Source organism: Streptopelia decaocto, assembly GCF_964273445.1.
Source record: "Streptopelia decaocto genome assembly, chromosome: 20".
NCBI lineage: Eukaryota > Metazoa > Chordata > Aves > Columbiformes > Columbidae > Streptopelia > Streptopelia decaocto.
In genome coordinates, this window is record NC_138675.1 from 2,721,458 (window position 1) to 2,746,292 (window position 24,835).

General features: G+C 44.2%; 1 protein-coding gene across 3 annotated transcripts in view; it reads right to left on the reverse strand.

Moving 5' to 3' along the window:
• The window catches only part of CAPZB (capping actin protein of muscle Z-line subunit beta), a gene marked incomplete at its 5' end in the record, with an annotated part of 53,983 nt that overhangs the window by 8,699 nt on the left and 20,449 nt on the right, over positions 1–24,835 (reverse strand). For all 3 annotated transcript variants that reach the window (XM_082069618.1, XM_082069617.1, XM_082069616.1), the window contains 4 exons: positions 2,649–2,765; positions 3,289–3,430; positions 16,040–16,153; positions 19,911–20,032. In XM_082069618.1, coding sequence (XP_081925744.1) covers positions 2,649–2,765; positions 3,289–3,430; positions 16,040–16,153; positions 19,911–20,032 — 495 coding nt within the window. The remainder of the gene's footprint in view (positions 1–2,648; positions 2,766–3,288; positions 3,431–16,039; positions 16,154–19,910; positions 20,033–24,835) is intronic.

The following is a 24,835-nucleotide window of genomic DNA, read 5'->3' on the forward strand; positions in this document are numbered from 1 at the left end:
TCCCCAAACAGGCTGAGTCCTCTGTCTACTCTGTCTCTCCCTCTTTCCTTATTCTGTTCACTTACAAATGTAAAATGCATGTACTTACTTACACATGCTTACTTTCCTCTTATAAAAAGAGACAACTTATAGCATATTAAAAATCACATTGGGAAAACTACTGAGAAGTAGTAGTTCAATGACTTGGATGAGAAATGTCAATTCTCAGTGTACGACATTAAAGTAAATGTAGGATAGGGACACAACGTCTAAGTAATATCTACCCAGAACAAAACAACGTGTGGCCCCAAGCCAGGTGTCCAAATACTCAAATACATGGTGTCTTGGAGAAAGAGATAAAAATACTCTTAGAAATTCAGTGCAACATTTAGGAATAGCCTAAATGGGAGCCTTGTAGTAACAAGTGTCTGGAGACATCAAATAAAAGGCAAAGACAAGTTTTTCCAAATAGTCATAACAAAGGCAGCAAAATCCCCCGTGTTTGTGTCTGATGCGGGGCAATAATATTTCACCAATAGGAAATGACAGCAGAAAACAGCTACTTCTAGACTTGCACTTCTAGACCCAAGCTGTTCCTTTGCGCCTGCTCCTGGCCACCAAGTTAATCATTCCAGTCATCACTCGAAAAATACCTGATTTGCAGCTACGAGGTGAAACTGGTTTCAAAGGAATGGCTCTCACCACACTTCCCTTTAAAGCTCTGAAAGGTTCTCTCTGCCACCAGTTTATAAGCCACGATATTACAAAGCTTGTGAACACTTCAAAAACTTCCACTGAAAAGTGAGGACATCTGCTATTCACATTTTAGGATCAAAAGGTGGTCAAGTAGCTTATACGTTAAGTTGACCAAAACCATATACAACTTACTATGGACAAAATTATCTCAAAAGTATAATTTAGACATCAGATTAGTGATATCAACTGTAACATACCACTCCAGAGATAACTGAAACCTACGTTCGGTGCCCAAGTTTGCTGCAGACTGTATGAAAAGCCTACGAAAAAATAAAAATCAAACCTGCTGTCCTTAGGTGATGTGGCCAACTAGATTTACAGGGAAGTAAAAGCCTTGCGCTCAGTTTAGCCCAGCTACAGCTCAACAAACAGCGCAGGACAAACAGCTCCTCCTCATATAACACACCTCGAGGCAGCAGCAAGATTTTCGTGGATTCTGCCATAGCCTGTCCCACTGAGCATCTGCAAACAGAATGATCTCCGACCCAGAGCTACACTCTGAACGTCAAGTTTCCATTGTTTGTGCAGAAGCAGTGCATCATTACCCTGGTGGCTTTTTTTTATGGTTACTTACATTGGAAGCAGGCCCCTGCTGTAATGCATCACATCTGAATTAAACGATCTGCTGTTAAAATGATGACAGAAGCATGAATCTCCTCACTAAAGCTTCAAGAGTGGAAGTCAAACTAAACAAGCTCAGGCCAAGGTGTACTGAGGACACCCATTCTCCACAGACTCTTGTTTTCCTTGGCTCGGCTCTCGCGCACCATAAGGCCACGGCCAGAGTCAAGCCCTTGGCCTCCACTTCACAGCGATGATTTAAAGTATTAGGAAGGCCTGTGATTAAATATTTGTCCGGGTCACCATAACTCGGGTGTAATTACCGCAAACATTTTAAAGGGGTACGCAATGCTTGAAGCTGTCGCCAGATGCCTTTTCCCTCCCTCTGATTTTCCATCAGCTTCTTCTGTAAATCAGCAATGTGGAAAGAAAAAAAAAGTCACCTAGATCTGGGGCAACCTCCTGTGAGTGCAATATTAACACAATTTCAGTTTGTCTCCGCAGTCACAGATTGTCCTTTCCTTCACCTGGCTCAAACCTGGACAAAAACACGAGCCGTTTAACAGAGTCTGCACTGTCCTTTGTATTGAAAGCAACGCTCTGCCCTGGGAAGTTTCATAAAGGAGTTTTAGCTGCTGCCAATCTCTCCAGTCACTCATGACCGTACAATACGCCTCCTGTCCGCCAGAGTTTATTACTGATTTCCACAGTCCAGATCTTAAGCAGTTGCAATTCAGCAGCAGCACGAAGCAGGGAGACAACAGCCTTTGGCAGGCGGCTGGGACGGAAGCACCTTCGCCCAGCAAAGCCAAGTCCAGCAGATCCTGACTAAGAACAGTCATCTGGCCGGCACCTTCCCTGCAAAACAACCTCTCTCGCAAGAGAGACTCCAAGTAATTAACACCGGCACAAAAATCCTGAATGTATAAGCTCATCTTGCATTTTTATCATTCTATTGGAATCTTCCAGTAAGAAAGCGGGCAAATCTTACAGGTAAAAATATCTCTCTGGGTAGCACATATGGAAGTATCAAAATGTAGAAAAGCCAAAAGAAAAACTAAGACTCGAAAGCAAGTCTAAACTCCTACTGAATGTTTTCTATTTTTAATGGAAAGCTCAGCTGCCATCGAGCAAAGTTCAAGGGGCTCCCTGGTAATTACACTCTTATGCACTCGCTGTTTCACGGGGCTGCATGCGCAGCAGGAGAAGAGATGTTTATACAACACCTCACAAAATCAGCTTTTTGTTCCTGACGGGGGCTACTGGGTATATATATCTGTATATATATATATAAATAAGGAGAGGCGCGCCTTGGGTCTGCAGCGTACGCGCGTGCCGATGTACAGACGTACCTGTCTGGTGAGGCTCCCTCCAAGGTTCATGGTACCAGAGCCAGTTTTATTAGTCTGCAGCCACAGCATCACTGTGGAGGTCAGCTTGTAATGAGCGGTGCGACCACTGGATTTCTCCTAGAAGTGGGAGGACAACAAAAAAGGAGACAAAAGGTTAAAATCCCTCCAAAACCTAAATGGTGGCTGGCTCTGAAGAGCCCACAAGCAACAAGATAGATACATGTAACCTCACTCACACAGCACAGTCTGGTTCTTAAAAGCAATTTTAAGTGTGCACATTCCCCTAATTTTCCAAAGCAAATCTACTTAGAGCAATTTAACCTCCTATTACCGTGTTTTTATTGCCTAATTAGTGATATTTATCTGTACAGCTTTATGTTTTTAAAAGAAAAAAAATCTCAGGATCACAGGCACAGAAAGTAACATACTTTCAATTCTTCTGGGATTCCTTTTGATTCCAGCCCTGACTTATCTCTGTCCAAATTGCTTCAGGGAATTTTCAAAAATTAACAGGGGAAAGAAGTTTACAGCCCCTAACACAATATTGCATTGTTCAGTGGAACACCTGTGCTCGTTAATTGTCTGGAATTAACTGGGTTTTGTTTTCACTTAGGAATATCGGCTGCCCCAGAGGCTGTACCTGAACCTCCACCACGTGGATGGAATCCCAGCATCCCTTAATCTTCTTTGATCCGTCTCCAGCTTTCTTAATGAGGATCACCCCGGCAAAACCATGATCCAGGTCCCAGAGGTAGACGGAGGAGACTCCACCTTCAAAATACCTGCAGGATGCAATCCAAGAGCCACGTTAAAGTGAGCAGGATCCAAGCCAGAGTCACATATCAATAATAATCATCTTTTAATAAGCAGAAACTCTATATCCTGGTAAAGAGTTTTTTTCTTTTCAGATGGCACACTCTCACTATATACCTAGAACCACGCCGGTTTAAATCATTTTATAACACAGAGACTTTAATTACAAAAATCCTGTACATTTCTCTAAGGAGAATAAAAGTCTAGTGAGAAACAGAGCGAGCTACAGATTTCTACAGTACCTGAGCAAACAATTCCTCTGATTCCAATTAACTATAACAGCTGGTAAAACTACAAGCTACAAAGTAGGCTGAGAGTAAGGCTTTATTTTACAGTTTGGTGGGGTTTTTTTTCCTTTTCTCTTGCTATTGGGAAAGTCTGGAAGTCCTTTACAATAAAGTCCGCTAATTAAGACAAAAGGGAGCGAGTAAGTAGCTTTATGCTGCTGTCTCAAAAGTGTGTGTGAAGCTGATTTACTGATTTATCACAAATCGAGTTGAATTGAGTCTCAGGTTCTTAGAAATGAAGGGATGCTTTTGAGCTTTACATCTTGTTCCAACCTCAGATACGGTATACAGCAGAAAGTAAGCTAGACTACCCAAATCTCAGGTTTCTCGTAGCAAAAAGTACAGTCTTAGAAAACTAACGAAGCAATGACATTTGCAGAACCCAACTCCTCTTTCCTAACACTAGTGCTGGGCTCATTCTATGCCGGATGAAAAACACACTTTAAAATAATGGTAAAGAACCCAGCGCGGTAGGAAAGAACATGCACAAGCACCAAGTTTGGCTTCTAGAAAAGCCAAACCATAACCCACAGTATTTTTTCATTCTCAAGTTACCAAACAGCCACAAGGAGCATCACGCAAAAGGGACTAATACTGTCACGGCACAGCGAGACCTCAGCCGTGAACTCGTGCTGCACAGAATCACCATCTCCTGGGGAAGACACAACCTTGGCTGAGCCAGAAGATCAATGACAAGGCATTTTAGCATTTTCTGCTCTCTCCTGAGCACATACTGCCCTTCCGCAGATATGTACATAAAGCAGATAAAACACCCAGCAGGTGGAGGAGAGCAAAAGCTGTCTCCAGTGTAAGTTGGGGAATGACCTATTAGAGAGCAGCGTAGGGAAATGGACCTGGGGGTCCTGGGGACAGCAGGGTGACCATGAGCCAGCACTGGGCCCTTGTGGCCAGGAAGCCAATGGGACCTGGGGTGGGTTAGAAGGGGGTGGTCAGTAGGTCAGAGAGGTTCTCCTGCCCCTCTGCTCTGCCCTGGGGAGACCACACCTGGAATCTTGTGTCCAGCTGTGGCCCCTCAGTTCCAGCAGGACAGGGAACTGCTGCAGAGAGTCCAGCGCAGCCACCAAGATGCTGGAGGGAGTGGAGCATCTCCCGTGTGAGGAAAGGCTGAGGGAGCTGGGGCTCTGGAGCTGGACAAGAGGACACTGAGGGGTGACTCATTCATGGGGATCAATATGGAAAGGGGGAGTGTCAGGAGGATGGAGCCAGGCTCTTCTTGGTGACAACCAGTGACAGGACAAGGGGTAATGAGTTCAAACTGGAATACAGGAGGTTCCACTTAAATTTGAGAAGAAACTTGTTCCCGGTGAGGGTGGCAGAGCCTGGCCCAGGCTGCCCAGGGGGGTTGTGGAGTCTCCTTCTCTGCAGACATTCCAACCCGCCTGGACACCTTCCTGTGTAACCTCATCTGGGTGTTCCTGCTCCGTGGGGGGATTGCACTGGATGAGCTTTCCAGGTCCCTTCCAACCCCTGACATTCTGTGTGACACTCTTGTGTCCCTTTCCCCTACGCTGCTCAATTTTAATTGGTGTCTACTGCTACTCATCGCCAAGCTTAGTTTGGGCACGAAGTAACCACCATGCACATCACTGCCCTATGACATTTGTCAAGTCACTGATAATCTACCATTAAAAAAAGGAAAGCCCTTTGCTCCACAGGCACGCTAAAGCCAGACTTCCAGCAGGCAATTCAGACCTAACAAACCAGAAATGCCCTTTTTACATCCTCCGGGGAATTCACAAACGGATTTTGGTTAATGCAGTTAATGGGAATTTCAGTCCCGCAGCAAAGCTCGGTTCCAATCCGAGTGACCCTTTCCTTGGAGAAAAGGACAGTGCAAATCAAAAGCCAGAGCACATGAGCTACTGTCCACTTCCAGAGACCCTGAATTAAAAAAAACATCGTATACAGAATATGTGAATTCACTCAAAATGAACTGGCAGCCACTGAGAATATTACAGTGCGTACAGACAGTTTCCCCATTACCCCTTTATGAGCTTGCTATGAGCATGAAACGTTAATTAAGAGAGGGACCGAAACAAGGTTTTTGGAAATTTATTCTTACCTACTGTACTTTGATCCTAATGACATGAAACAGGAAAAAAAATAATTTTTATGTGGTTCACCTTTATGAGATTTTACATAAAGGCTTTTGTGGGTATTTTAAGAATGTGCTAAAATGTTGTCTGAAACCACATAAAACCATCTGAAGAACCTCCCGCCAGAACTAACAGCGCACACATGGAAACGCTTTAACTTGCCTTTGTATATTTAATGAATCAAATATAGTATTAATATTGTTTTAAATACCAACATGCTATTTCAATAAAGTCGCTTTGCCGTAGCCAGATCCAGTATCTTGAGACTCAAACAACAAGGCCAGCGATTGAAGCGTTATGAATCCAAGGCACGCCGGGATACGGATTAGCCAAAGCCTCCTCTGTGCTTCAGGAATACAGAATCACTTCAAAAATTCACTCCTCCTTCACGGGGAGAAAATATATATCATTGATCACCACATTAGATTTCACCTTTCCTCACACAGCAAATCAAATGCACTCAGGTGGGGTTTCTGAAGACTAAAGCCAAGAAAGTCGTGTTTGGAGAAGGGAACATTCCTTGAAACCTGTTGTTTGTTGTTTTTTTTTTTTCAAGAAAAATAAAGAAGTGCTACAGGTTAATTGGCTGCTACATAATAGAATAGATGACAGACAGATTGGTAGGAATTTAAATCTACATTCATGAACTTGGATTTGCTGCAGGAAGGCTGGACTACCTCCAAGAAACACCCTCACCGCAGATTAAATAGCTGCACTTATTAAAATCCAAGCAAGAGAGGTAACCAGCTTGGAAAAGGTTCCTGGAAGGCACAAGCTGATATATCTTCTCCGTTGAAGAAGCAGATGGGCAAACCAGAGCGCGGGCCCATCAAAGTTACGTGCAGTAGTTGCAGCAAAACACCTTGAAAGCGCAACACAGCTCCTGGGTCAAAGAGCGTTTTGTTTGATCGCCCGTTCTGGCTCCCCCGGCTCAGGGCACATTCCCCTCCTGCACAACAGCGCTGGGAACAGGCAATGAGTCTGCTTTGGAAGCTCCAGTCCTCTCCCGAAGCGCCCAAGGCCCAGCACAAAGCAATCAGTAGATGCTTTTGAGGTGTCCAAGAAGTCTGATGTAGGAGGAAAACTCCAAGTCATCCTAGGCTACCTTTCAGAAAGGAGAAACCATTTCCAAAGGACAGCGATTCAAAGCGAAGCAATCGCTCATCTTCTGCTTAAGGATGGGGATCTCTCTAGGATGTAGCTCTGGATTTACCTACAGACAAAAGCTTGTTATAGAACGGTGAAAAAAACAATCTTATGGTTGTCATGTTGCTTCATTAACAACCAAAACAGCACCACGTGATAGCCCTGTTCTCTCCCAGGACAGCCAGGGTTCTTCTATCTCCAGTAAAACTGGTTTTTACAAAAGCTGCCCAGGAACGTGACTAAAACACATAAGGCCCAACGTAATCAATTCATTCTCTTTACAAAATTCAGAAGAGCTTTTCATTCAAAATCAATCCCAGTTTTAATGCCATGATCAAACACTTAAGTTTTATGTCCGTTACTCATCAACCACAGAACTCCTGGAAAAAGCTGGTTTATGCAAAAAAAATGTCACACTTAAGACTGACCTACTTTACGAATGCAAGAATAAAAGAAAATATTTAAGCTACGAGTGATCCAAAGCTTTATGAAGTGTTTGAAGTTGAAGCGGGTGGAGCCGCAGGATGGAAAGTTAAGAACTCGAGCTGTATCCATGAACCAGAGACTGTGGCCAGAACAACAGTGCAAATTCAGGAGAGATGTGAGAGGGGAGGAAATCCCCCAGCTTCCAGCACAGACCTCAAGAAGGGAGGACAGATTAATCACTTCGTTTTACCGCTGAAGGCCAGATCATAAAAGGCACCGTAACCTGCCCGATAGCATTCTGCTTCTTGCAAGTCAATGCTGGACTCTACACTGAGAAATGGAGTTTCCACCACACAGCAATAAAAACAAGCCACGACTTTCAATTCCACTTCAGAACCAAATCGCTCATCCATAAAAACACTCGTGTGTTTTCCAGTAAGTAACTGGGAGCCAGAGACACCGGGTGGGTGTTTGGATCCGGCTTGTGGCTCTCGAAACACAAAGCCACAAAACCCTGATGCCAAAGTACCAGTACCTGGAACCTCGGCCCGGCTGTGCAAACCATCAAAGGAGCGGCACAGTGTTTCAAACTGGCTCGATTAAAGCAGCAAAATAGATTTTCTTTCTTTTTCCTCTAAAGCTTGCATAGCTATTTCTTCTAGCTACAAAAGTTCAGCATTGAAAGGGAAGCGTCTCCATCTATTTAGATGAACAGACTTCGAAGAAATGTGTCATTTAAAACACCTACCGCAAAGGAAAATATTGAGCATTCGGCTATAAATGTTTTTAAAGAGTGACAATGACTAAAGGTGCAATCTGAGAAACTAGTGTCTAACAGCAACCCACAAAAGTTGCCTAAAAGATGAGGTGAAGAGACATTTCAATTATTATTAAAACAGATGAGCGTGATGGCAAATGACTTGGCCCAATTTCCACCAAATCCTTCCCCATCATTTTAAACCAGCACATAAATAGCAGAAATATGAAGGAAGCGGCAAGTTTCAGCGACCCACCCCGCACCAAACCCCAAATATTGTGTTGGTTCAGATCACCTGCCAGCCTGCAGGTCAACTGAAGGGGGGAAAAGTCTTCAGCACAATGCCAAGAGAGCAAAGTTGTCATTAAATAATTTCATTGCCTGTGTCCTCCACCCAGCTTTCCAGCAATGAGGCTCACAGGCCTGTTCTTTAATAAAAAGGACAAGTTGGGACCAGGAACTAACCAGGTTATGACACTTCTGCTGGTGTGAGAACAGATGATTTACAGGTCCTCTCTCCCTCCTTCTCCGGTCCCACGAGCGCGACTGTTTAACACTTTCAGAATGTTACCTAAATACTTCAAATGAAGAAGGTAAAATGTTTGTGTATTTAGCCCAGCTGTTTTTCCCCACGGTTTATGAACACGGCCCAAAGTATGCCTGTGGACTCTCTGCAGGTATTTTACAGAAATTCTTTCCAGCATACACAGGTGCAAAAATCCCCGGAGCACACATACCAATGCAGTTAGGTATGTGTAACTCCAATGCCAGTTGCACTTGAAAGCTCACATCCACATCTGGAGCACGGCGGGACGACTCCAACTGCGCAGCAGAGCTGTGAAGTGCAAGAACTCCGCAAGGAGGGAAAACAGCATCCAAACAATGGGATTCTGAAGGCTAAAAGTCTCCCAGAACCTCCTGTTTTGTGCTTTCTGGTATCTTTCATTAGTTAAAAAAAAGACCCAAACCAAACACGTATTGCTCACATTTTCCTTACCATCCAATTGCTCTTGGCAGATGGAAACTAATGACCAAATCCCTTTTGAGAAGTCACCTGGAAACAGTTCCATCAGCCACCTAATAAGCAAGACAATGGGTCACTTTGTAACACGGCCAAACGAAGAACCACTTCATTAACCGCCAGGAAGCGCCGGCTGCTTCCAAATCTTTCAGCCGTCCCCATCCCCGCCACCAGTTTGCTCTGCAGAGCCGGCCCACAGCTTCACCCACCCACCGTCTGACACGTTTTACGCTCTGCCAGCTATAATTCAAATAAGGGTAGGAGGGGAAAAGACGGCAGCAGAAGTCTTGTGTGTCGTGCATTAAGTTTGCCAAAGCCTGCGCAGATTCCACGCAACAACCTTCTTTCTTCAAATAGGTGCATATCAGATATGCTACAAGACGGCTATAATGGGTTAAGTTACTCCGTCTTCAATTTTCCATCATTAAAACGCTGCATTTGTGAGAGCATGAGGCAAATTTCTGCAAGCCTAGCCATGTATTATTAGAGATAATCAGTTCTAACATCCCAAATCGCAATAAATTGAGATTCTGAAGTATAGCCTCACTCCATTTTTGAAAGCGGGTAAGTAATATCTTACTGGGGATTTAAAACTTTCAGAGAACAGTGTTGGAGGATAGCGCTGCAGCATCAGTGCTGACCTCTTAATGCAAGTTTTCCCTCTGCAGTGTTTCAGATCTTATGTAATCACAGAGAACCGCGGGCACCCCAGGGAAAAACTCCTCCTCTGCTCAAAATCTGCGATTCACAAGATAAGAATGTAGCCTGTACAGAGCTGCTCCAAAACCAAGCACCCAATGAAAAAGAATATGGAAGGCAACTCATTTAGTTCTCCCAGCATGACAGGATGCTTCATGTTTTCCTCTCTTCTGAGTTTGCTCTAACCTGTGTAATATACATCAACAATTTCAATATTGATTCTGAGTTTCGAGCTGCCCACGAGCAACTTAAGGGACCCCAACACCGCTCTGTTTACTCTTACATCTAAATTTCCTTGGGAAAACATCCCTGTTTTAATTTTAAAAGCCTGCAAACATGAAAGCAGCGGGCATCTCAGCACTTTAGGTCCGTCTTAGACTTCATCTTGTACTTATCAGTCTAACCCGGAGGCAAGAATCTCGCAGATGACATAATCCTGATGTCACACCCTATTGTACGCAACCCCAGCCAGCAGCGAGATGGAAAGTCAGGTTTCCTTAGCGCTGGGATGCACAACAAATGCATCTGGATTCCATCGACAGGGCCCTCGCTGCGCAAACCGCACTAACCATCGTGCCCAAGAGAAAGCCATCACAAAGGGCTCGTAACCCTTAACGAGGAACAGTGAGCTAATGGCAATAAAGTCACTTCAAAGCTTTCCATGGGTTTGGAGTTTAGGCAAATGAGGTTTACATCTAAACACAGACAGAAGGCTCATATAAAGAGCTCACAGCTGCCTAATCACTCGGGGGTTGAAAGTGGTACCGCAGGCTGCGGGGATGGGGGCTCGGGGGCTGCCCCCCTGCACACACCTACGGGCACGAGCTCTAACGCCAAAACCACTAATTACAGCCCTTACATCTGCTGCTCTCCTTTTCTTTACCTGCTGGAATCGGCGCTGCACAAAATAAGTCAAATCTGGTCAAACAGATGCACACAGCAATTGCTACAAACCTTAAGTGCGAAGTATTTTCAAAATTGGAGAGGAATTAATTCCACTGAGAGGGTCTCACGGTATGTCAGGTAAAGGGACGTACCAGGGCAGGTAAAGGGACGTACCAGGGCAGGTAAAGGGACTTACAAAGACAAGGAAGGAGAAATTAGATGACAAAATACAGCAGCACTCTGAAAGAGTTAAAGTCGAAGGGCAGCACTAATGAGGTTTGTAGTTTTTTCTTAGCAAGACAAGCGGACAAAGTCAGCCCTGAGCACTCTAAAAATGGACTTGTCTGTCACTGGGACTTTGCCACCATACCTGACCAGCTCAGTCCCTTGAATGTCTCTAGCAAAAGGCTCCTGAATCTACATATTCCCGAAGGCACGTGCGTACAGGGAATGACCATCGCCTTTCCTCCTCGAGCTGAAAAGAGACGTGACGGGTGTTCTGTTCAGGATCTGTGCCGCAAAGACTCCTGCAAACGCTTGGCTGGCAGCAGTGCCATCCTCAGCACTGCTGACACCACCGAAAATGGGAGCGACTAACTCCAATTCGGACAGGATTCCAATCCAAAATTCAATAACACCAGGATTACACACAACAAAGACATTTTAGAGGTCAATCCTCTCCCAGACCTCCTTCCGCTCCTACCAAATTCCTTGTCCAGAGCCCCCATATAACAAACTGAAAATGGATCAACATCAAAACACAGACAGAAGGAGGAGTTCAAAAGGCTTGATGGCTTACTCTGTTGAGAGAAGTCGAAACCTTAATCAATAAAAACATTTTCAGAAGCAGAATGATTAAGAGGAGCATTTCATCCAATAAATCCAACGTAACCCAAGAAACAAAGAGGTAAGGGCTATCTTTCTAAATGTATGCCAGCTTACTAAACCAGCCCAAAGTTGCCAGAACTCATCTTGTTTGCAGAATTATTCACATTAGCAGCATCCTTCCCCAGGGAGGTCTATTTAATCACTTCAGAAACTATTTCTTCCAGACAACAAAGAGCGATTAGATTACTTAATTAAAGCCCTGATTATCTCCAACCCAAAACAACAGAACACAGAATCTGAAAGAGATAGATTTATCCAGATGCCCTGGTCCTCATTATGCTTTGATTTCAATCAATCGTGCACACACACGTCAAGCAAAGGGCAATAAATTACAACCATGTGTTTGAAGAAATTATCTTCACGATATTTGGAGCGGAGAGCAACGGCTCTAACCGAACGGTGTAAGATATTAGGCTTCCATCTGGGAATAATAACCCACTGAACAAAAACATACCAGGGCATTAGCTTCAGGCAGTGTCTGAGTTAAACCTGGCAGCAGGAGATCAAAATTAAACAGTTGTTTTTTGGGAAAGTGAACATGCATTTTGGTAAAACAGAAAACCGAGAAATATGTTGGTTGTTTAACATATAGGATACAGAGGGAAATAAAACCTAGTAGAATTCCTCTTTAATGCAAGGAGACATGAACGCGACTCCAGAATTTAAAAAGCGGGCAACTCTAGGGATACTTAAAGGTAGTTTGCATTAAAACAGATGCTCACAGCAAACAACTCAGCACTGGTTAAGCGGCACTGAAGATTCAGCTGTCTCAAGCTGTCAAGATTTGAAACAACTCCACGTGACACTACAAGACCTGTTTTCCCACTACAGTCACTTGGCCAACAAGATTTTTAGGACAAAACTCCCCAGTGAACGGATCTGAATGGATTATTTCACACAAATTGTTAACAAACGCATAACAGGCTGTTTTCCCTCAAAACACCCACACTAACAGGTGCCAGAGCCTCGGGAAATGGCAAAGACTTGCTGATGACTCACTAAATGTAGGTGGATACTCACCACACCTGATTAAAACTGAAATTTGAAAAGGAACGGTACGTGGGCCAAATGGGACTGACACGAGGAAAATCTGAAACTATTGGAAGTCCTTGAGACGCCCGAGATGAACTGTGTGTAAAGGTAAAACGGGAGATAATCCTAAGAAACCTTGGACTGTATGCAGAGAGCAGAGTGGGAATAGCACGTATTCTCCAAAGTACTTATTTTTCTATAGAAAGGAAACATCTTCCTCTTGCATCCCCTGCTGGAACGACCAGCTAGGGAGTGCAGTGAGCACCATGCAGAGCAACAACCCAGAAACAAGCACTTAGGAGGTTTTAAGATACACAAAATCTTCCTGTGATGGGCAGTCTAGATGACCGCAAACACAAGATCCAGCAGTTGAGCACAGCAAGGCTGGAAACAAAGCCAGAACCCAGCAGAAACCCTCATTATAGGAATGAAAGGTCTAACAGCCCAGGAAATTCAAGCACGCTGGGCCTGGAGTGCTCTGTGAACAACTGCTTACATAAGGTTCTTTTTGTATTAACTGTTACCTACCATAAAACACAGCACAGCTGTGGTTAGAGGTGTATTCGAAAACATTCTGTCCCCTGTAGACAGGGGGACACAACAGCCCATTACGGGACAGCTGAACAAGAACTCGATGTGTCAGATATGAGGCTTCTCAGCTATTTTCATCCTCTCAATCCGCAATACAAGCTGGAAGTCTAACAGCGCAACTGCTCCACTTCAACTCGCACTTTTTTAAGGAGTTTGCAATGGGAGGTTATTGATTAGCCTGGTGTCACCTATAAACTGTCTGTTTGGACAGACAGCCCCGGGGGGAACAGTGAAAATCTCTGCAGGTCAGTTCAAGAAACTCATTGCACACTGCCGAGAAAGTGAACACCGTTACTGGAAGGTGGACCTGATATAAATCTTCCCATATAACAGAAACCATAATTTCCGCAAAAATACAGTACTGAAAACTGCCAGCATGTTACTTTTTGATTAATACATCAACACTTTCAAACAAGCCTGAAATATTTCACAGTGCTGGAAAAACTCTGTTGTCACCAGCTCTGGAATTTGAAAGGACGCTGATAATTTTGTCCTGGAACCGACGCATCGCGCACTGCAAGATTCCAAACCAGGCAGCCAGTGACACCTTTAATCCGCATCACACGGCTCAGACCTAAGTCTGGCTTTACAGTGGGTACGCAGGATTAGTTTCCAGCCCTAGCAGACCATGGAAATTACATCACTGCAATTGCCATCACGTTCCTGCTACAACCTTCCCCACACTCCAGACTCCCATGTGGCTCCAGCAGCTGTTCTGCTGGTAATTGTTCCAGCCATTCCCAACCTGATCCGTTGGCAAGAGCAGCGAGCAGCAGGGAGAAAATCTGGCACTTGGTACCCCCACCTCATTCTTTCCCCTCTCTGGTCTCCAAGTCAAAATTAAGCTCCTGCCATCAAGATACCAAATCCAATTGTCTCGTTTAAGAAACTACTAGAACAAAAGCCAGTTTCTATCCAGATCTCTGTTGTAGGTAAAGTACAAATCGTTTCCAACTTGAAGCATGAGGAACCCTTCAAATGGTGAGGTTAAGTTTCCCTAACTACGCAAATTCTTTCCAAAAACGCCAGGATTCTTCCAGCACTCAGCCACCCTTCTCCTCTTTTTCTGACACATTTTTGAGATCAGAACATGCATCAAAGCGTCCTGCGCTTATCTAGTCCGACTGCACCGTGAGTCAGATGCCTCCTTCATTTCTGGCTGACAACACGAGAACAAAGTCCTTGTGAGAAACCCCTCCTGTAAACCCTCGAACAATATCTCACCTGTAAAACTGGGACTGACAAACTGAAAGATGAAATTTGATACAATCTCACCTTTTACTTCCAGACAATATATTAAGACTATTGTTGTAGCGCAGGGTTCAGCACATGCACCTGAGAGTAACCTGTACGGCACTTTCCCTCCTGCAAATGAACCCTTTTTAAAGGAGTTATTGTATCCAGCCGTGACTTCACGGTTGTCTGATCAGAGAAGGATTTTAAAAGACAACCTTGGTTCCACAAACCTATTCATTTTCATCTTAGTGCATTAAAAGCCCTGTTGCTCCTGGTCTGTTCTGCACCTGGGGAGTAACTGCCAACCCCTCTTTGCTGCATATGCAAAATTCCTTTCTTCCAGTAAGTTCCGATACCAATAACAACTGTTAGTTGCAAGAGAAGTTGGACACCTAGGAAAATAATGCATGAAAATAAACGAAAATTTGATAGCTGTAACAAAATCGTGAAGATTACACATTTGGACAGGTTATATTTACATCAAGCCATATCTTAAAACGAGTAGAAAATCTATCAACTAAAATACCTTTTAACCTGCTTTTGTTAGCACTGCGATAGTACAGTGACGCAGAAGGAACTACGTCTAAGGATGTGGTTTATCTCCATTTTTGGGCAATGTGAAGAAGCAATGAAGCTTGTTCACCTCTTTCACGGTCATTAAGCACCTCCAATAGGAAAGCACCCCGTTACTAGATAAAGCAGTAAGTTCATTTTGCTTTGCAAAAGATATTTGCTTTTTAGATTTAGCATTACTGTTTCCATCCCATCAGTGCTCGGGAGACCACAATCTGTAAAGACAAGAGCTAAACCTGGTCATAGCTTGAGATTTCAGATGGGACTGCAGTGCAAGCCCCACCTTTCTAATAAAACTGTTGAACTGAGAAGTCACCTGGGCAGCTTCTTTTCTCTGCTTTAAAAAAACACACTGCCTAATCTACATTCATCTTACACACGCTCTATTAATTCCTTTGCTTTACACATCTTTAGCAGGACAGAGCCTAAAAGAAGCATCGGAGCACAGCAGAAGTACATTAACCCCCACACAACTGCTGCATTTCAGCATCCAAGCGCCTGTCATTTTACTGGAAGATGTCAGAGTTGCTGCTATATATATATATAGATATTCTGAGAGTACAGTCTTGAGGGAATGGAAAAAGCAGATGGTTTAAGACTGAACTGAGTCAAGACCAAAGAGAACACAGGTCATTTGAGGACAAAGACGCCAATAATCTGTTAAAGAGGGGAGGGAGGCAGGAAAGCACCTCAGCATCTGCCTCTAGCATCAGCTGACAAATTTGATCATGTTTTCGCATCGTGAAATCACAGCGGATACGCTTCCCAGCAGCAGATCAGCGCTGCCCGCCCTTCTTCCTCTGCTAGACACTGGTGTGCCGTGCTCAGAGGCGGCTGGCCAGCACTATTTAGACTCATTGTGTGTCCTGCTGAAGGAAATAAAAGCAAGCAGAGGGCTCTGTAGGGTAGAACTGACATACAAGTCTCTGTACTGGTCAAAGGCATTGTTGGCTTCCACCTCCAGCTTGCGCAGGCGAGCAGATGGCATGGCACCGTCTTCCAGGGGAGGATCGTATTTGTTACTCCACGGTGATCTGCCAAAGAGAGAAGGAAAATAGAGATGGTTAGACAACCGAGACACACTGAAAGGTTTGAGATCCACGGGTCTGACCTGATCCACAGACACTGAACTTCCAAGAAAACAAAACGTACCGAGAGCCGTCTATCTGTAAGAATCTCGCCCTCGACAGCTGTTTCAAACGCACACAAGAAGGGGACACTGACTCCCCGAGGTTCACAAAGTATCTGGGGAACACTCCCCGTTCTCAGGTTTCTGCTGCATAAACCCCCATGCTTGCGTTTGAATCTGTTCCTTCTTAAACATTAAAAAACAAAGCCTCAGCTGCTGCACATTACATACTTAAAATTCATGGGAATACAAACAGATTGTGTAGTTTATTTGGGATCTGACGGCATTTGAGCCAAACACTCCTGTCTACAATTAAGGTCCAATTTTTCCTCCGCCATTTTGCTATGAAATAAACTCTACTTCTAGTGTAACATTAGGAAAACATTTGATCAGTTTGAAGGGTTTAAGAGGGTTTGTAAAGCTGCAGGTTTTACTATGATTTCTGCAGGTGTAGAAAAGATTTTGGGCTCTTAATGAAAGAGTTGGTATTAAAAGATTAATGGAACCCTTTGCCCATCTGTTTGAGACTTTTACAATTCCCATTCTGTAAACCTGCGTTCTCCTTTTCATTTCCCCTGGGAATAACCAACCTACATATATCACTGTTAATTTAAAGAAAGGTACCTCTCCTCTTTACCTGCTCACTTTTCAAAATACTCCAGCCAACTAACAGCAGGTCTTAATGCAGCCCATACGCAAGGGCTTTTTCCTCAGTAGCCATTTGTTCTTCATTTCTCAGAAAGGCCTCTAGTTTTGACATCTGTTTAATGCAAAGCACAAAGAACCGGCTCCGCGCTTTCACAGCACTTCAGTCCTCTCTACCACATCTGAATCAAAAGGTGGGGGCACCAGGAAAAGCTAAATCATCGTGTCACGTCCGCCCTGAGCAATTTTCAGGTGCTGGTTCTCATTTTAAAACAGTTGCTAAAACCTCGGGTGCTTTGCAGAAAAGTCGCTCCTTTATCTAACAACTCTCTGAAACCTGGAAAAGATTCACATAAAAATCACTATCGGTGCTGTCTGGGGGACTCCCAATAGCACAACCTACACCCAAAGAAGCTCAAGCATCGACCTGCCCATCCCAAAATCCGCATGAGCAAAGCAAAGGGTTTGTACACCAGGCGATGCAGGAGTGTCCTGCTACCGCAGCAGCAGCGTTCCCTTAGGATGCGTTTAGTTTTAATACCTCTGCTACATTTTAAAAGGCAGATTCCAAAAGAATTCTAGTGTTTTCTATAAAACCAGGACGCTGTGCTTCTCCATCACGTACGAGGAAATCGGTGAGCAGAGAACCCACAGCTAAGAGACTTTATTTGTAAATACGAGACGTCTTTTGCTGGCTGCAGGAATGGGATTTAAGCGCAGCCTAGTAACATCGATTTTAACTAGCAGATTGTGGCATTTTCAACCCATTACAGCTGGAGCCAGCAGCAACTTCACCTAAAAAACCAACCTCATAACACAACCCCATATTCTTTTTTCTTTTTGTGGAAGAGTACTCACGACATTTAAAAACAGAAATGGAGGCTATTTGAAGAAAGACAGACGGGCAAGCACTTAAATTTCAAAAGTCAGACCTCTCATTTCCCTAGAAGTGAATGTTTTTTGTTTCAGCTAACAGGTTTCAGCCTTGTTGGCACCAAATTCCCCATAAGGATTCCATTTAATTGAGTGATGGAGCACACTTGGAGTGGAAATGTATGGACAAAGTCAGGGCCCTTTAGAAAAGATATTAATAAAAGCTCTGCCTTCACAAGGAGGATTCCACGATACCCTCCCCAAACCCCTGGGATTACAGGAGCACTCGTAGAAGTGACTATGAGACTCTGTGCCCAAAAGGCTGTTCCCATAAGCCACAGTGAGATGATAATAATAAGAAACTGAGAATTATCTACTTCTGGAGATGCAAGAGAGACTCCAAAAACCCACCTTCTGGTCTGATCCGTGTTGGACATGGAGAAAATCAAGTCTGGCTAAATATGAGAGAAGGAGTAAATTGATAGGCTATAAGCATTAGGATTTTGACTTCCCCATGAAATAGGTGGAGTTATGGCCTGGATGGCCAAACATCCCACAGCAGCTTTTTTTCCAGGCTAATTCCCAGACAAATTGTAAAGCCACTCAAAAAACCCCTAGAAAACTCGATTCTCAGTGAGAAAGTCTGACTACCCAGCTCCACGTTTCCTGCTCAAGTAGCATGAGGCTCGCTGGTCTGCAGAATGCTTTGAAATCCTTGGATTAGTATTCAAAAAACGCAATTAGCAACCTCTCCGACACGAAGAAAACTGGTGTTTAGTTTGGAATGTGCCATAACTGGGGATGCAGCACGTTGCAGGCAGGGAATAGGATTTCTTGGGGCTTCTAATAGTTCTGAAAAATCTTTGTGGAATTATCAAAAGCTTTGAAAAGCACAGTAAACTCCTCCTAGATTTTTGGCCTAATTGATTAAATTGGTGTAAGAGCCGTTTCCCAGTAACGACTTCAGATTTTATGAGGTATGAATCACAGTGTCTGAACACAGGCACAGAATGGGATTAACACATGCACACGTTAGTACCACTTGCTTTTCAAAGGCTTTTGCTTTGTGCTGAAGGGAAGAATTTACTTCACGAAGCAGAGGTGAGACCAATCAGTTCCAGAAGGCAGAATCACTTCAATCCACAACGCTTCAGTCAAAAGCCATAAAGAACAGCATTCTTTAATGCCAGCAATTAATACATTACGCCTATTCTATGCAAACTAATGAAATAGCTTCACCGAAACCCCATTACTTAATAAGCCCTAAAAAATTTGAAGCGATTTTAACAATCACAGCAAATGTGCAGAAACACTGTGGTTTCTGGGGTCAAACACATCTTGTTGCAGAGACAGCAGGAACCTGCTTGCAGAGCTCATCAGATTAGCAGCCATAGAACCACATTATCGGCAACGGTTTGGAAATGAAGATGTTTGTGCCCTTTCACATTAGAGAAATACTACAAATAACTTCCATGGTCAATGTCTCGCTCGAGCAGATTTGAAGCAATCCCAGCTTCATTGCCAAGAAAAGTTTGATGTTAAGATTCTTTTATTTTTGGCTACGAAGTAAAAGGGAGGAGGCCCCTCAGTTCCAGCAGGACAGGGAACTGCTGGAGAGAGTCCAGCGCAGGGCAACAAAGATGCTGAAGGGAGTGGAGCATCTCCCGTGTGAGGAAAGGCTGAGGGAGCTGGGGCTCTGGAGCTGGACAAGAGGACACTGAGGGGGGACTCATTAATGTTTACAGATATCTAAAGGGGGAGTGTCAGGAGGATGGAGCCAGGCTCTTCTTGGTGACAACCAATGGTAGGACAAGGGGTAGTGAGTTCAAACTGGAACACAAGAGGTTCCACTTAAATTCGAGAAGAAACTTCTTCATGGTGAGGGTGGCAGAGCCTGGCCCAGGCTGCCCAGGGGGGTTGTGGAGTCTCCTTCTCTGCAGACATTCCAACCCGCCTGGACACCTTCCTGTGTAACCTCATCTGGGTGTTCCTGCTCCATGGGGGGATTGACCTGGGTGAGCTTTCCAGGGCCCTTCCAACCCCTGACATTCTGAGAGTCTGTGATTCTGTGGACTGCAATACTAGTGCGTAGTTCTCACTTGCAAAGCAAACCAGTTAGTTCCTCACTTGGGACAGGAACTCACCGATACGAGTCTCCATCTCTGTTGTAGTCACACAATAGATAGTCTTTTCCTACCACCTTGTCTCGCGCAATCTTCAACGGCTGATCGACAGAGGACAGGAGATCTTCACAGAGGCTTGGGACCTGACGGTTTGGAGAGAACAAAAACAGGGAGAAAAGAGAGGGTAACACATTAAGGTTAAAAAAGACTGGCAACCCTAGGAAGAGATTTTGTTATTAATAACATCTGTCCCAAAGCCAGAAACCCTTTAAAAAAAAAAAAAGCTGCACTTTAGTTACAACACAATCCTATGCTCCCGCCTCCAATAATTTCAGATTTAATTACCTAACGACTAGTGTGGTCCAGTACACTTCAATATATACATTCTCCATGTTAGCTTCTTGCCAAAGACGGCCAGTAAAGTGATTGTTGAGGGCTGATGAATAAAGGTAAATATTTATAATGGAGGGGAAGCGAGGGAGCTGCTAAAAAATACGCCATCCATACGCTAGAGCGGGTTTTTCACAAGCTCCCACCCTGGGTAGAGTTTAGAATAGTTTCCAGGCAGCTGGCCAAACGTGACCATGTTGGCTAATAAAAATACGCGTGTGCCTGTGTGCAGGCACATATAAAATCAAATACATCTCTTACACAGGTAGCTTTTAACAGATTCCTAATCCCAGCTTCCTCCCTGTGCTTCATGTGGAGAAAGACTATGAGATTGGCTTTTAACGTGGCGGAGCCAAGAGATGAGATGGCGTTTTGCAGCCTGAAACAAGTGTCAGTGCAAGCACAAGCAAATCGAACACATTCCATCCCGTGGCCTCTTGCTCCGGAGCTGCTGGCGGCCCCGTTATCAATATCAATATTCCCATCCTGCAGGTTTTGGCCATGCTGGCAGCTTCTTGCAACGTGCTAACACAGGAAATAAAATAAATAACCGATGTGAAATGCCTCCTGCATTTCATTCTACATTGTGGAGATGAAAACCTAACTGAGAACATGAAGACAAAAGGCAATCCAGGGTAAAATGAATCATGAAGCAATGAATTCACAACTCATAAGGAATGAAAAGAAGAGGAAGGAAGGAATAAAGAAAATGTGGAAACGTGCTTTCCTCTCTTCAAGCCATTGATTCAGTGAATTGGCTGGGATGATTTCAAAGAAAAGAAACCTAGAGGGGGAAAAAACATGTTAGGAGTGCAACAGCTCCCAAAAGCATAAGCGCAAACTACTTTAATGCACTCAAAGTGACCCAAGAAATCAAACTGCTTAAAATGAAAACACTCCCAACCCCAAGTACAAGGCAATAACACACAGAGGATGTTAAATCAAAGTAAGGAGGGACAAATATGAATCACTGTGACTACAAAAGAAAAAAAAAAAACGAGAAAGGCCAAAGGGCAAAATGAGATGCGGTTAGCAAGAGACACAACACTGAGCCCACACCGTCACCCTGTAAACACGGGAAAATAAGAGACAAAGCAAGAAATGGTTGGTGAAGTTACTGACAGTGCTGAAAAAGCTAAAACATTTGTTGGAGGTTTTTTACTTTGGTCTATATATGCTGTAATGTGGTAACGCAACAAATGAAGAGCCCAGACTAAAGAGCAGAGCACATATTTCTATAGAGGTAGATGCTTCTCTTAGGAGTTCATCGCTTGATACTCGGAGACCTGGCTGCAACAACCTCCAAACCATCCCACAGGCAGTAAGTAAATAAAAGCAGCTTTTAGGGAAATCTGTAGTTTTTCTGAACACAAACAACCCTGACACTCGCAGAGCCGACACAAATCAGCCGTTTCATGGCCCGAGCGAATTGATGGCTCTGTGTTCACCAGCCCATCTGGTTCCACTTGGCCTCTTCCTTCGCTTCTCCATTAGCTATTCATTTCAGGCTGACTCTTCAGGCGGAGAGCAACTCGAGACGACTGCTTTAATTTTGGATGCGCGCACAACGAGACCCAAAGCACCTCATCATTAAGACCTACGCTCTGTGTTCTTCCAAAGAGTCACCAGCTGAATATATTCCTGCTTCTCGCCGCCCCTTGGCCAGCTGCCCACGAGCACCGAGATAAGCGCCCAGGAACAGGCTCCTCACCCTGCCCTGCCCTGCGCTTCGGATGAGTAATAGTGATGAAAACACAATGCAGAGAAAAGTGGCGTCGTTCCCAAACTCCGTTTCTGGTGGATTTCTCCGGGAAAAGCCCTGTGCTGTATGTGCAGTGAGGGAGCACGAGAGGTCTCGCAGTACAGCTCCTCACACTCAAATACACACACACACATACATATATATGCTCATTTTCAAAAGCAATCTGGATGATTTGGTAACACAAATATTCATGAGCACAGTCACTTCTCGAATTTCTAAGAGCTGTGGTTGGTCTTACAGCCATAACAGTGAATACAATACATCATATACTTATTAGAATATACAACTATACTATATTGTAATAGTCTATTGTTATAGCATGCTCTATACCCATTGTCTCTTTGCTACAGACACTATACAGGACTCCAGACAATATATTCTGTATTCTTTTCTCTTCTGGAATAAAACAGGGAAGAAAACATACTCATCTACTTTGGAAGTATTAGAAATTCTCAACAGTGACTATGAAAAGAACAGAGATATTCCAGCTGATGGAAATACTCATGTAACTCTAATTATTGGAAAAAGTGTGGCATGGTTACCCCAGGAGAATAATTTTTGTATCATTCATTACAGCAACTTTCAACAGCTGCTGTACTTCCTTGCTAAAAATGAATTTATAAGATTTATTTATACTGATCTTCCTCTTCTACACTACGGAGTTGCTTACAAGGCAAATGCGGTAATTTGAACACAGTAATTTGCAGCTTTAAACACTTCAGCTCCACGTTGATGAGACTATTTCATTCTTTCTGTGTTCAGGTCCTTTGCATTTTAGAACACACAGTTATAAGACATCCATAAATCCATGGTCTGCATGGGAAGCACCCGCGGGTGCTGAGGGAGCTGGCTGAGGTCATTGCTGGGCCACTCTCCATCATCTTTGCCAAGTCTTGGGAAACGGGAGAGGTGCCTGAGGACTGGGGGAAAGCAAATGTCACTGCAGTCTTCAGAAAGGGCAAGAAGGAGGACCTGGGGAACTCTAGACCGGTCAGCCTCACCTCCATCCCTGAGAAACTGATGGAACAACTTCTCCTTGGTGCCATCTCAAGGCATATCAGGGGTAAGAGGGTCATTAGGGGCAGTCAACATGGCTTCACCAAGGGGAAGTGGTGCTTGACCAACCCCATTGACTTTTATGAGGACATAACAAGATGGATGGATGATGACAGAGCGGTGGACGTGATCTACCTTGACTTGAGTGAGGCATTTGACACAGTCTGCACAGCATCCTCACAGCTGAACTGAGGGAGTGCGGTCTGGATGAGCGGGGAGTGAGGTGACTGTGAACTGGCTGAAGGGAAGAAGCCAGAGAGTCGTGGTCAATGGGGCAGAGTCCAGTTGAGGCCTGGATCTAGTGCAGTGCCTCAGGGGGCAGTGCTGGGGCCTGTATTATTCAATATATTCATCCATGATTTGGACGAGGAAATAGAGTGACTGTCAGCAAGTTTGCTGATGACACCAAGCTGGGAGGAGTGGTGACACTGGAAGCTGTGCTGCCATCCAGAGACCTGGACAGGCTGGAGAGCTGGGCAGGGAAAAATGTAATGAAATAGAACAAGGGCAAGTGTAGAGTCTTGAATCTGGGTAGGAACAACCCCAGGTTGCAGTATAAGTTTGGCACAGCCGGGCTAAGCTGGCTGCTGCAATGTAGGCACTGAGCAATTATTTTACACTATGCATGTTCCTTTGCTTAAATTCTTCCCCCTGTCAAGCACTGAATCTTCCTACAACATTTAAATTACCTTTGTGCACACTCAGACTCTTGCAGAATTCAGTTTCTATTTAGCAAGAAAGCATCCAAATCTTTGGATCCCAGCAAGGAGAGCTCTGCTTAGAACACTAACCAATTTTCTGAGTTTTCAGTCTGAAACAGTGGATTTGCATTGTTAACTTTTCTTATTAGCTTGTTGCATTATCTGGAAAGCCAAAATGCACTTACGTGCCACCGTGCTTGCCTCCAGCAGTCATTATATAGGGGAACTTTGACTTCAATTTAGAAATGCAAGAATTAACCCACCACCCAGGCCAAACACTGAACCGCCGAACCAGTGATGATGTTCAATTCATCACTGCACTATAAATAAATGTCACTGTGATGAAAACACTGAAGCTATGAGGATTGTTTTATAAGCAAAGGCTGGGCTCCCATCCTTATTTTGACACAAGTTTTTTCCCCACTCTAAGCAGTGGAAGGTCAAATGTAGAACACAGTCTTAACCCTCTAGCTTTAGCTGAAGGCCGTCATTAAATTAATTTAGTCCACAACCTACTCTGGACCCTAATGCATCCATGTTTCCACAAATAAGCACTCAATCATCTAGTATGGTGGTTGTGTGGAGCGAGACCACCCTCAATGTACATTAGAAAAGGAAAAGATGAAGGATCTCTGGGGGTCTGGGCTCAGCTGTCCGGCCTGTTAGCGAACAGCAGCATCATTGAGCAGCACATACACGCACCGGGGCACTGCGTTCGGGGCAGCTTTTCCTTCCGAGGAGACATACAATGAATGTGTAGTAGAGAGGAAAGAAAAACTGAAAGAAAAGCGAGTTCAGCCTACTCTCCGGCATGTTGAACAAGGGTTCTGTTGTCCCGTGTAACAGGATTCTCCATCAGAGCAGGCCAGGTATGCGGACAGTGTTTTAATTAAGGCAACTGCTCTGCTATCAAGACAAATAATCACTTGTGCCCAAGTCAAAACCGTACCCTATTTGGAGTAGCTAACCTAATAATCCTTCCTTCTTGACTCACTTTTTGGTTAAAGGAATTTATCATCAACTAAGCTATTGTTTCT